Raw genomic sequence first — 14258 nt, 5'->3', positions numbered from 1 at the left:
GTCAGAGAGTATCTCGATTAGCCACGAAAGATGAACTGCTGCAAGTTCTTATCTCTTTTACGGAAGGAACCGGCAACTAAGTTTACTTTAATTGTTGAGATAACCATGCTATGATCAGGACCATAACATCACGCCCTGAAGATGAACTGCCGTACACGATATGGCAACTGAATGGAAACATGTAATGACTAACGGAACATGGCTATACGTATTATTTTGTTTTCTCGCGTTACAGGGTTGTGAATTTGGACAAGTGTGGGCATATGACTACCAGGATGACATACAGAGCCTGCTGTGTGCCGCTCAGTGTGAGGCCTTCTGTCTAGATACAAAGGTTGGTAAATTCATTAAAGGTGTTAAGGATTTATTTTTATTTTTTATATCAATATAAAAGTGTTTTCCAAATTTAAATATAGAATCAATAGGGTAGCTAGGCTTAGATCGGATTTGATTTGCCAGTTTTAATAACTATCATTGTCATAAATTGAAATTGATTACTGTCATAATTTCTTTATTTTGATACATGTTTGTTTGAACTTCAGCCGGTATTAAAAAAATGAACACAACATTGAGGAAATAAACATATCGACTGGTTGCTAATTGTGATGTTTATACAGATATAAATTTTTGAAAATCTCAATTAAAATATCTTTTAATGAAATGGGCCCCTATTACAGAGTGTCCAGCCCATGGTTCAGACATTTAGTTTTATACAAAGTTTTTCTGTTTTCGCAATACATTTTCTTTCTGGAGAAAGCTCCAATGATACTGTTTCTATGTCTGTATGTCTCTAGCTACGGCCCTGACTTTAATATACATTTCATTGGCGTAAGAACATGTAATAAAAACTCCTTAACATTATGTTACAAGTGTATACAATTTTTTTGTGACTTATTTAAAGTTCAAGGCATTTGATAACTCATATATTTCATTTTTGTATGGAATTTCACAGAAAATGTAAAATAATTGATTGGGCTCAATACTGTGGTTTAGGAAATAATGACATATATGACATTATGGAAACAATGTAGTAGGGAGCTTTTCAAAAGTTAATGTCTACGGGTTGTTTATAAGGGTTGTTTATCTGAATTTAATTGTGTTGTATTAGGAGTTTTATGTATTCAGTGTAAAAATTTACAAAATTTCAAGATAAAGGCTCCTTGTTTTGGTAATTGTGTCAGTTTGCTGTACAGGTGTGTATTCCCACAACAGTGTAGACCAATCATGTCCATCTTGTTCCAAAGCTTCCTATTTGCAAATACTGGAGATTACAAATTTATTTGAGTTTAATTGATTTATTCACATAATTTCATAAAAAAATAGGTATACCACCTAAAATATGTATACATAAGTAAGAGTAACTGCACCCACTACATAAAATATGTAGACATAAGTAGTAGTAAAAGTGGCCAAATCGTAAGAATCAGTGAATTTGTGTGATCAGTTAGAACTAAGAAAAATCTGTGTATTTGAAGGGGGCATATCATGCTGACACTACTTATATTACATAGTTCAATACCAATTTTTGATGATTTTGGATTTCTTCTGTAATAAAATTTCAGCAATTTAAGTATTATTTGTTTTAGATTAGGATACAATTACTTTTTTTCATCAATGTAAGATGTTACCACAATAATTGTGAACGTCTGCAGTGAAATTAACACACGTTTTTGATTATTTGGAAAAGGTGTTGTACATTTTAATAACATTCCAAAACAAATTTGTAATCAGCTATGCAGACAAGACATATTTTAAATATAATAAAATGGATAATTGCAACTGGTTATTTATGAAAACCATATATAAAAAGCTTATATAAAACATATAGAGTACTTTTGCAAGGGGAAATTATGTTTTTGAAGGAAATCGTAAAATATCAAATTATGCGAACAACCACACTCAGAAATTTCTGGTGAACGACCACTCTTTTTTATCAAGATTGAACGGTACCAAAACTGTTTATCCTATAACCCCAGAAAAACACTTATCCATATACAGTTGTTTCATTAATTGTTGAAATCAGCTTTTTTAATCCTAATTGCTTTTTTTTGTTAATTGATTCCATTTTGTTATGTTTCTAAAAGTAATATCGCACTTAAGGCCAATATTGGAGGAGATAAAACTGAAACTTGCTTGATTTATAACCTTCTTGCATATACAGTTATATTAATAATAACAATGAAAAAATAATGGGCATATTAGAGATGTATAGATATGTTGGACAACAAAATTAATGATCGTAAATACATTCACATCATTATGTATTATAAGTGTGTCTTCTTAAACTGCTTCTTTTTGAAAATTGACATGACCCTGAACTCAACTCAACTCAACTCAACTCAAATAGTGTAGACACATAAAGACATCTGTGTATAAAAGGCAGCACTCAGCCCTTCTTTGCTAAACGACAGCTGGGATTAAACAATTTTCAGTGACATGAAATATGACATGAACAATATTTATTCCACAATTTATTCATAATGAAGTTAGGAACAACATGGAATAAAATTTGGCATATACAATAAGGTGGTGTGTCTGTGATGATTTCTGTCAAACGAAAACATGATATACAATTCAAATGTTACAGAATAGTAATATCAAGAAAAAAATTAAACCTGAGCGCACTTATGTTGCCCTGTAACCATGTATATAAAATTATTAAGATTAAGATTGAGTAGATAATAAGTATGTTCCATGGCCGAGAGTGTAAGATAGGTGCATCCCGACCCGAGCGTAGGGTTGGGATGAACCTATCTTACACGAGTGGCTATGGTAGATGCTTTTTCTCCCACGTCATTTAAACAAAATAAGGTTAAAATGTATTTTTGGCTGGAACTCTTTTGTGCGTAGTGAAAATAAATGCACATGGATATGTGATAATTCGTGGTTGTCATGGATATGCACGCAGTGATTCAGATTATGTTAAAAGTCAAATTTGTCTTTAAATAGTTCTGAGGAGAGTGAAGCATTATTAAATTTTCTTGAAAGGTGCATGAAAACTTTTTTATGGTGACATTTGAAGCGAGAAATAATTAATTAGCATTCTAAATATTGCCACAAGACAAGGTTTCTGTAATGCTACAGACGTCTGTCTTCAACAGGGAAGGTTATCACATTGTTGTTACCATTAAGAAGGAGTTCCATACGGGTACTTGTTTTATCTTTGCCCGTGGGCAAGATAAGAATTTCTAGCATGGTTAAATTTTTGGATCTACTCATCTGAGGTGGGAGAAAAATGCGTCTTTGTAATTCCACAAAAAAAGGGAGTGTGACATTGCTTAGTGAGGTCTTGTAGAAATTCACTGGAAATGTTTATCCAGTATGCTAGAAAATATTCAATTAGAAAAGACTTATTTTACATTTAACTTTAATACCATTGTAGGCACATAAGGATATGTGATATATCACGTCTGTGCCATTTTTTACTGGACTACTTACGTTTGCATAATGAAAACGCCAATGTGAGTTTGCCAAATTTGAAATTCTTTCAAAAATGCGTTTTTGCATCCCACAAATATTGATATAACAAATAAAAACTTTACTGAACAATCAAAAGGCATATACAGTAATACTGCGATCGCTCAAGGACGCCAGGGTCCGAGCTAAAACCTCGATGGAACTGATGTTTCCAACGACAGTTTCCCAGTTCGTTATGAATTGTCTATCAGTTTATTTTAAGTTTGAAGTTGTCAAAACGAATACTTACATTCGACACCGATTATGTATTGCGTTGTGGAAATCGGTCATATGTTCAAAGGCTGACATATACCGTAAATGTACAAGAGGAACCAATAAGTGAATAAATAGTTTTACTATACAAAAAGCACATTTTCTAAACAAGTAACAAGTGAAAACATAATAATACTGTGCATATTAAAATCATAATTATCTTCTCAATGTGCCCTTAATAACTAATAGCGGTCATGCGTCAACATTGATAAAAAATTTCACTCTTTATCACACTTCCTTTCGACTGTCATTGCAATTCTTACAACTCCGAAAATTTTAACACATAGCCATTGTTTGTTTATTTTGCAACACATTTTCAAGGAAAAAGTGTGAAATTATGACCTCGATGGAGTCGACCGGCATTTGTATTCGACTCTGCGACTTATTAAGGTTTCGATGCAGCATCGGTATATTTTATATGATAAAAGAAGGAAAAATGTTTGGGACTAAGCTTGACCAATAGGGACTGCCGGTTCACTAATGACTGCCTGTTTGAATGATTGCAGTTTTATCTAAATATGTGACATTTTAATACTATCTACATGCGTTTGCTTTGCTTGACAAAATTTATCTCGAAGTATTCTTAGAAACTATGCAAACATAAATGGTGACTAATACACTGATTGAAAGACTAAACAATGCACTCTTTTTTGCGCTAGAGATCAACATTTCAAAACCGCGTGGGAAGGTTGTCATGAAAAATTTACATAACTCAAGGCTATATGTCCATAAAGGCCCAAATTTAATTGCTATCTGTCCATAAAGGCCCAAATACTAATGGCTATTTGTCCATAAAGGCCCAACTACTTATGACTATCTGTCCATTAAGGTCCAAGTACTAATAGTTATCTGTCCATAAAGACCAATATTCTAATGGTTATCTCTCCATAAAGGCCCAAATACTAGTGGCTATCTGTCCATAAAGGCCCAAATACTAGTGGCTATCTGTCCATAAAGGCCCCAATACTATTATGGCTATCTGTCCATAAAGGCCCCAATACTATTATGGCTAACTGTCCATAAAGGCCTAAATACTATTATGGCTAACTGTCCATAAAGGCCCAAATACTATTTTGGCTATCTGTCCATAAAGGCCCCAATACTATTATGGCTATCTGTCCATAAAGGCCCCAATACTATTATGGCTAACTGTCCATAAAGGCCTAAATACTTATGTCTATCTGTCCATAAAGGCCCAAATATTAATGACTATCTGACCATAAAGGCCCAAATACAAATGTCTATCTGTCAATAAAGGCCCAAATACTAATGACTATCTGTCCATAAAGGCCCAAATACTAATGTCTATCTGTCAATAAAGGCCCAAATACTAATGGCTATCTGACCATTAAGGCCCAAATACTATTATGGCTATCTGTACATAAAGGCCCAAATACGTATGGCTATCTGTCCATAAAGGCCCAAATACTAGTTTGGCTATCTGTCCATAACCTTTTAAAGGCCCAAATACTATTATGGCTATCTGTCCATAAACGCCCCAATACTATTATGGCTAACTGTCCATAAAGGCCTAAATACTATTATGGCTAACTGTCCATAAAGGCCCAAATACTATTATGGCTATCTGTCCATAAAGGCCCCAATACTATTATGGCTATCTGTCCATAAAGGTCCCAATACTGTTACGGCTATCTGTCCATAAAGGCCCCAATACTATTATGGCTAACTGTCCATAAAGGCCTAAATACTTATGTCTATCTGTCCATAAAGGCCCAAATATTAATGACTATCTGACCATAAAGGCCCAAATGCAAATGTCTATCTGTCAATAAAGGCCCAAATACTAATGGCTATCTGTCCATAAAGGCCCAAATACTAATGTCTATCTGTTAATAAAGGCCCAAATACTAATGGCTATCTGACCATTAAGGCCCAAATACTATTATGGCTATCTGTACATAAAGGCCCAAATACGTATGGCTATCTGTCCATAAAGGCCCAAATACTAGTTTGGCTATCTGTCCATAACCTTTTAAAGGCCCAAATACTATTATGGCTATCTGTCCATAAAGGCCCCAATACTATTATGGCTAACTGTCCATAAAGGCCTAAATACTATTATGGCTAACTGTCCATAAAGGCCCAAATACTATTATGGCTATCTGTCCATAAAGGCCCAAATACTATTATGGCTCTCTGTCCATAAAGGCCTAAATACTTATGACTATCTGACCATAAAGGCCCAAATACTAATGGCTATCTGACCATAAAGGCCCAAATACTAATGGCTATCTGTCTATAAAGGCCCAAATACTACTGGCTGTCTGTCCAAAAAGGCCAAAATACTACTGGCTATCTGTCCATAAAGGCCCAAATACTAATGGCTATCTGTCCATAAAGGCCCAAATACTACTGGCTGTCTGTCCAAAAAGGCCAAAATACTACTGGCTATCTGTCCATAAAGGCCCAAATACTAATGGCTCTCTGTCCATAAAGACCCAAATACTACTGGCTGTCTGTCCAAAAAGGCCAAAATACTACTGGCTATCTGTCCATAAAGGCCCAAATACTAATGGCTATCTGTCCATAAAGGCCCAAATACTAATGGCTAATTGTCCATGAAGGCCCAAATACTATCTGTCCATAAAGGCCCAAATACTAATGTCTATCTGTCAATAAAGGCCCAAATACTAATGGCTATCTGACCATTAAGGCCCAAATACTATTATGGCTATCTGTACATAAAGGCCCAAATACGTATGGCTATCTGTCCATAAAGGCCCAAATACTAGTTTGGCTATCTGTCCATAACCTTTTAAAGGCCCAAATACTATTATGGCTATCTGTCCATAAACGCCCCAATACTATTATGGCTAACTGTCCATAAAGGCCTAAATACTATTATGGCTAACTGTCCATAAAGGCCCAAATACTATTATGGCTATCTGTCCATAAAGGCCCCAATACTATTATGGCTATCTGTCCATAAAGGTCCCAATACTGTTACGGCTATCTGTCCATAAAGGCCCCAATACTATTATGGCTAACTGTCCATAAAGGCCTAAATACTTATGTCTATCTGTCCATAAAGGCCCAAATATTAATGACTATCTGACCATAAAGGCCCAAATGCAAATGTCTATCTGTCAATAAAGGCCCAAATACTAATGGCTATCTGTCCATAAAGGCCCAAATACTAATGTCTATCTGTTAATAAAGGCCCAAATACTAATGGCTATCTGACCATTAAGGCCCAAATACTATTATGGCTATCTGTACATAAAGGCCCAAATACGTATGGCTATCTGTCCATAAAGGCCCAAATACTAGTTTGGCTATCTGTCCATAACCTTTTAAAGGCCCAAATACTATTATGGCTATCTGTCCATAAAGGCCCCAATACTATTATGGCTAACTGTCCATAAAGGCCTAAATACTATTATGGCTAACTGTCCATAAAGGCCCAAATACTATTATGGCTATCTGTCCATAAAGGCCCAAATACTATTATGGCTCTCTGTCCATAAAGGCCTAAATACTTATGACTATCTGACCATAAAGGCCCAAATACTAATGGCTATCTGACCATAAAGGCCCAAATACTAATGGCTATCTGTCTATAAAGGCCCAAATACTACTGGCTGTCTGTCCAAAAAGGCCAAAATACTACTGGCTATCTGTCCATAAAGGCCCAAATACTAATGGCTATCTGTCCATAAAGGCCCAAACACTACTGGCTGTCTGTCCAAAAAGGCCAAAATACTACTGGCTATCTGTCCATAAAGGCCCAAATACTAATGGCTCTCTGTCCATAAAGACCCAAATACTACTGGCTGTCTGTCCAAAAAGGCCAAAATACTACTGGCTATCTGTCCATAAAGGCCCAAATACTAATGGCTATCTGTCCATAAAGGCCCAAATGCTAATGGCTAATTGTCCATGAAGGCCCAAATACTATCTGTCCATGAAGGCCCAAATACTAATGGCTATCTGTCCATAAAGGCCAAAATACTAAAGGCTATCTGTCCATGAGGCCTTTCGGAGGCATTTGTCACATTCCTGTGACAGCACTTGTTCTAATATTTCATTACATGAAACAACAGTTTATTGGCTTTAAGATAAGTCTTTTTTGTTTTTAATATTCAAAATGACTAGTGGTGAAACAAACAGTACACAGACTTATATTGAATGAAACTTCTGTTACAAATTATTTAAATATAACTACTGAAAATGTGTTTACATCAAATAATTTTACTTCAAGTAAGGGGGGGGGGATTTTATTTTCCTATCTGTTTTTGATTGATTTGATCTAAAACATAAATACCAAACATGAGTCTGGAAACCAAAGATAAGAGCAACCTGAAAATGCTGGATTAATGGCTGAATTGCACCACTGTTTTGCTCATGTCTACTCCCCAGTCGTTCTGTACCCATACAAGGACAGAGTTAGTAAACATGTCAATAGATGTATGCTACAATGATGCTGATGTTATAGTGGTGTTTCACTAATTAAAATGCTTTGAAATTTGCTCAAACCCACATTGTATGTGCTCTGTTTCAGAATCCAGACAGCTGCGCACTTTGCAATACTACAGTGCATTGGATTACAAACTGTGATGTAAGTATGTCCAATCTATATTTTGATATAACTTGCTCTAAAGGTTTCACATAAGGAAACTTTTGGGGTTTGGGTGTCAATTTTCTTTTCATCTTCAGACATTGTACACTGTAAAGAGTGTTACAGTACAGGTAGTGTATGTCAACATATCTACTGTAATCCTTAATTTCTCTTAAAGGGGTCAATCAGCAATGAATATGATCAGTGTAAGATACAACCTTATGTACAATAATGTGCTGTATGTTGCAGGAGCCTTATTATGTCTCCCCCTCTCTGGGGGAGACATATTGTTTTTGCCCTGTCCGTCAGTCCGGTAGTCCGTCAGTCCGTCAGTCCGTCCGTACGTCACACTTCGTTTCCGATCGATAACTGGAAAACCGCATGACCTAGGATCACCAAACTTGGTAGGGAGGTTGGTCGTGAGGTGTAGAGGATCCCTATTGTTTTTGGGGTCACTAGGTCAAAGGTCAAGGTCGCGGCGACCCCCAATATAAAAAACATTTCTGCTCAAAATCTTGAGAACGGTTTGACCTAGGTTCACCAAACTTGGTAGGGAGGTTGGTCATGAGGTGTAGAAGATCCCTATTGTTTTTGGGGTCATTAGGTCAAAGGTCAAGGTCGCGGCGACCCCCAATGTAAAAAACATTTCCGCTCAATATCTTGAGAATGGTTTGACCTAGGTTCACCAAACTTGGTAGGGAGGTTGATCATGAGGTTTAGAAAACTCCTATATTTTGGGGGGTCACAAGGTCAAAGGTCAACGTCGCTGTGACCTCTAATGTAAAAAAATATTTCCGTGCAATATCAGGAGAATGCTTTGATCTAGGTTCACCAAACTTTGAAGTGAGGTTGGTCATGATGTCTAGATGATCCCAATTGTTTTGGGGGTAACAAGGTCAATAGTCAAGGTCGTGGTGACCTTCCATGTAAAAATCATTTGCGTGTAATATCTTTATGTCTCCCCCATTCATGGGGAGACATATTGTTTTTGCCCTGTCCGTCAGTCAGTCCATCAGTCTGTCAGTCAGTCAGTCAGTACGTCACACTTCGTTTCCGCCCAATAACTATAGAACTCTTAGACCCAGGAACTTCATACTTGGTATGCTAGTTGGTCATGACTAGTAGATGACCCCTATTGAATTTGGGGTCACTAGGTCAAAGATCAGGGTCAACGTGACCTTGAGGTGAAGAAACGGTTTCCACTCAATAACTAAAGATCCTTTGGGTCCTGGAACTTCATACTTGGTATGCTAGTTGTTCATGACTATTAGATGACTCCTATTGATTTTGAGATCAAAAGGTCAAAGGTCAAGGTTACCTTCAGGTAAAAAATGTTATGTTGGCAGTGACCTTAAGCTTAAAAATGGTTTCTGCTCAATAACTAAAGAAAGCTTGTACCCAGGAACTTCATAGTTGTTCATGACTAGTAGATGACTCCTATTGATTTTGAGATCAGTAGGTCAATGGTCAAGGTCACCGTGACCTTGAGGTGAAGAAACTGTTTCCGCTCAATAACTAGAGAACGCTTGCAACCAGGAATTTCATACTTGGTATGCTAGTTGGTCATGACTAGAAGATGACCCATATTGATTTTGAGATCACTAGGTCAAAGGTCAAGGTTGCCATGACCTTGAAGTGAAGAAAAAGTTTCCGCTCAATAACTAAAGATCCTTTGGTTTCAGGAACTTCATACTTGGTAAGCTAGTTGTTCATGACTAGAAGATGAACCCTATTGATTTTCAGATCAAAAGGTCAAAGGTCAAGGTTACCTTCAGGTAAAAAATGATACGTTGGCGGTGACCTTAAGCTTAAAAATGGTTTCTGCTCAATAACTTAAGAACGCTTGTACCCAGGAACTTCATTCTTGGTACGCTAGTCGGTCATGACTAGTAGATGACCCCTATTGATTTTGAGATCAGTAGGTCAAAGGTCAAGGTTGCCATGACCTTGAGTTGAAGAAATGGTTACCGCTCAGTAACTAAAGAACACTTGCACCCAAGAACTTAATACTTGGTATGCAAGTTGGTTATGTAGATGATCCCTATTGATGTTGTGATCAGTAGGTAAAAGGTCATGGTCACGATGACTGTGAGCTGAAAAATGGTTTCCGATCAATAATTGAATAACGCTTGCGCCCAGGAACTTCATACAATGCAAACTTCGTTTACATTTTCCATGATTAATCAACAACACTTTCTTCTCTTCACTATTTAATATAATCGAATAAACCAAACTTCACTGTTGGTTTGTCTCCAGTCCAAAGTTACAAATTTCATGTCCATCATTTATTTTTTCTCAGTTACGACCACACAATAGGGGAGACAAGCGCTTTTTCAAAAAAGCAATCTCTAGTTGAACCTGTTCTATGCTTAATTTATGTGCTGTATGTTGCAGGAGCCTTATTGAACCTGTTCTATGCTTCAATTATGTGCTGTATGTTGCTCGAGCCTTATGAAGCCTGTTCTATGCTTCAATAATGTGCTGTATGTTGCTGGAGCCTTATGAAGCCTATTCTATGCTTCAATAATGTGCTGTATGTTGTTGGAGCCTTATGAAGCCTGTTCTATGCTTCAATTATGTGCTGTATGTTGCTCGAGCTTTATGAAGCCTGTTCTATGCTTCAATAATGTGCAGTATGTTGCTGGAGCCTTATGAAGCCTATTCTATGCTTCAATAATGTGCTGTATGTTGTTGGAGCCTTATGAAGCCTGTTCTATTCTTCAATAATGTGCTGTATGTTGCTGGAGCCTTATTGAACCTGTTCTATGCTTCAATTATGTGCTGTATGTTGCTGGAGCCTTATGAAGCCTGTTCTATGCTTCAATAATGTGCAGTATGTTGCTGGAGCCTTATGAAGCCTGTTCTATGCTTCAATAATGTGCTGTATGTTGTTGGAGCCTTATGAAGCCTGTTCTATGCTTCAATAATGTGCTGTATGTTGCTGGAGCTTTATGAAGCCTGTTCTATGCTTCAATAATGTGCTGTATGTTGCTGGAGCCTTATGAAGCCTGTTCTATGCTTCAATAATGTGCTGTATGTTGCTGGAGCCTTATGAAGCCTGTTCTATGCTTCAATAATGTGTTTTATTGTGTAGGAGCCTTATGAAGCCTGTTCTATGCTTCAATAATGTGCTGTATGTTGCTGGAGCCTTATGAAGCCTGTTCTATGCTTCAATAATGTGCTGTATGTTGCTGGAGCCTTATGAAGCCTGTTCTATGCTTCAATTATGTGTTGTATGTTGCTGGAGCCTTATGAAGCCTGTTCTATGCTTCAATAATGTGCTTTATTGTGCAGGAGACTTATTTAGCCTGTTCTATGCTTCAATTATGTGCTGTTTGTTGCAGGAACCTTATGAAGTCTGTTCTATGCTTCAAATGATGTGCCCTACTGTGCAGAAGACTTATGAAACCTGTTATATGCTTGAATAATGTGCTGTATTGTGCAGGAGCCTTTTGGAGCCTGTTCTATGATTCAGTAATGTGCTGTATTGTGCAGGAGCCTTATGAAGCCTGTTCTATGCTTCAGTAATGTGCTGTATTGTGCAGGAGCCTTATGGAGCCTGTTCTATGATTCAGTAATGTGCTGTATTGTGCAGGAGCCTTATGGAGCCTGTTCTATGCTTCAATAATGTGCTGTATTGTGCAGGAGCCTTATGGAGCCTGTTCTATGCTTCACTTATGTGCTGTATTGTGCAGGAGCCTTATGGAGCCTGTTCTATGCTTCAATAATGTGATGTATTGTGCAGGAGCCTTATGGAGCCTGTTATATGCTTCAAAAATGTGCTGTACTTTACAGGAACCTTATAGAGCGTGTTCTATGCCTCAATAATGTGCTGTATTATTTGCTATACTGTGCAGGAACCTTATGGAGCCTGTTCTATGCTTCAATAATGTGCTTTATTATGCAGAAGCCTTATGGAGCCTGTTCTATGCTTTAATAATGTGCTGTATTGTGTGCTGTATTTTGCATGAGCCTTATGGAGATTGTTCTATGCTTCAATAATATACACTGTATTTTGCAGGAGCCCTACTGTTATGGAACCTGTTCTGTGCTGCGTACCAATTATGGTAAGACACAGTAATTCAATTGGCTCGGCATTTCCAATCTAATGCTTATTTTTTTTTTTGAGGACCTATTATTCTTAAATATCAACATAATGTATTATTCTTAAGTTATGTTTGTGCAGAACTGTGCTTGAGACTCTCAGATGTTTGCTGAGAATCCATGGTTCAAACGCATGGGAGTCCAAGAATACATTCAGCCTATTCAATATAAATTGTTTGTATAATGGCTTACTACTGTTCTCCAAATTAATAAGCTAAACATGCTGGTCATTCAATTAATCAAGCATGTTTACAATGCAATTTTTCAAGGTCATGTTATACACATTAGAAACACATCCAGATATTTTCGAGTGTGGCAGTTCAGGGGAGTAGCTTCCTTTAGGCACTGTAGGCACGTGCCTACACATTTTTCTCAAAAATGAAAAAAATAGAAGTTTCAAAAATGCAATAAAAATCGAAGGATTAAGGGGGTAAGGGGTATAGTGTCGATCTGCAGCGAACCCATCGAATATGAAAATAAGTCCGTATTGAATAACACTATTTAAAAAAAAATCGAAGGTTTTCATAACTGGTTCGAAGTAGTGTTGTAACGAAACTTCCAAGCGACCAAGGAAGTCAGATCAAAGTTTTTTAAGCGCTTGATTTGAAATTGTAACAACTTGACATGGCCGACCAGGACCCTCCATATCCGGATATTGGCGGTTCTAGCTTCTGTGCCACTGATGAGGAAACGAAGCGACGTCTTCTGACTGAAACCTGGTCGTCTTGTTTGTCCTACCCATTCCCATTTCGGTATGTGCCTACTGCATTCCTGTCTCATAGTTTTTTAATTAATGCGTCTGACCCACAGGGGCAGGTTGCGTTGTTTTGACACACCACGCCCCCATCCGTTTTTTTTTATTTATTTTTTTACTGTAACTTGTTGAAATTGGCAAAAAAAATGTTTGTTTTTTAATTTTTATTTTAATAAAAATTAAATAAAATATTTTTTTTGCCAATTATCACAAGTTACAGTAACCACATCATATTCTTACTAAAAATTGATAAAAAAAACCAAACAAAAAACGGACAGGGGCGTGGTGTGTCAAAACAACGCAACCTGCCCCTGTCGTCTGACCTTGCGACATGTGAACAGCGTATGACATAAAATAATTCAACAGACTCATAATAAATATGTATCATCTGCCTTTACTGCAGATTTTTAATTTAAATTTGCCTTTGATCTTATTTATTTTTGATAAAATAAAATGTTTATTGTTTTACTTATGAAACAAATGCGTTAAATTAATATGTACTAATTTAACAAGACTAGTATTGGCTAATCGAATGTGGTGTAGTGGTATAATGTTTGACTACCACACAAGCGATCCCTGTTCTTTTCCTCGATCCAGCATATAAATTCTAAAAAAATATTTTTACCACTCATAATACTTTTGTAACCAGTTGGTGTGTTTTTTTTACTTTCGTCTGTCTGTACTTCCGAAACCATTTTTCTAGAATTATCTCAAAAATGTTTAACACTGAAATATTTTGCTTATATAGGACATTTGGAGGCAAACAACGAAAACTGAATGGTAAATGGCTATTGGAGAACAAATGGTTGCGGTATTCTAAGTCAAAGGATGCGATATATTGTGTGAACTGTTACCTGTTTGGAGGTACTGATGGCAGAGAGAAGACGTTTACATCTGGTATGACTGATTGGAAGAAATTGTCATCGTTGGGTTAAACGTCATGAAAATGAAACTTGTCATAATAATGCTTCCGCTAGAGCTGAAAGTTATCAAGACATACAGCTTGGAAAAAGTGAGTCTATTAACAAGAAACTGTCGGACTCCGCTAGGACAACAGTGAAGAACAACAGACATGTCTTGCATAGAATAATT

At 36.8% G+C, this 14258-nt stretch overlaps 1 protein-coding gene across 2 annotated transcripts in view; it reads left to right on the top strand.

Annotated features, from left to right (window-relative positions):
• The first annotated feature begins 86 nt into the window (after nucleotides 1–86).
• The window catches only part of LOC128207991 (uncharacterized), a 143603-nt gene continuing 129431 nt past the window's right edge, over nucleotides 87–14258 (top strand). For both annotated transcript variants that reach the window (XM_052911233.1, XM_052911232.1), the window contains exons 1-3: nucleotides 87–334; nucleotides 8252–8308; nucleotides 12330–12375. In XM_052911233.1, the coding sequence (XP_052767193.1) occupies nucleotides 161–334; nucleotides 8252–8308; nucleotides 12330–12375 (277 nt within the window). In that variant the 5' untranslated portion in view covers nucleotides 87–160. The remainder of the gene's footprint in view (nucleotides 335–8251; nucleotides 8309–12329; nucleotides 12376–14258) is intronic.

This window comes from Mya arenaria, chromosome 11, assembly GCF_026914265.1.
Source record: "Mya arenaria isolate MELC-2E11 chromosome 11, ASM2691426v1".
Classification (NCBI taxonomy): Eukaryota; Metazoa; Mollusca; class Bivalvia; order Myida; family Myidae; genus Mya; species Mya arenaria.
The sequence above is the reverse complement of the archived record's forward strand: the minus strand, read 5'-3'. Positions and strand labels throughout refer to the sequence as shown.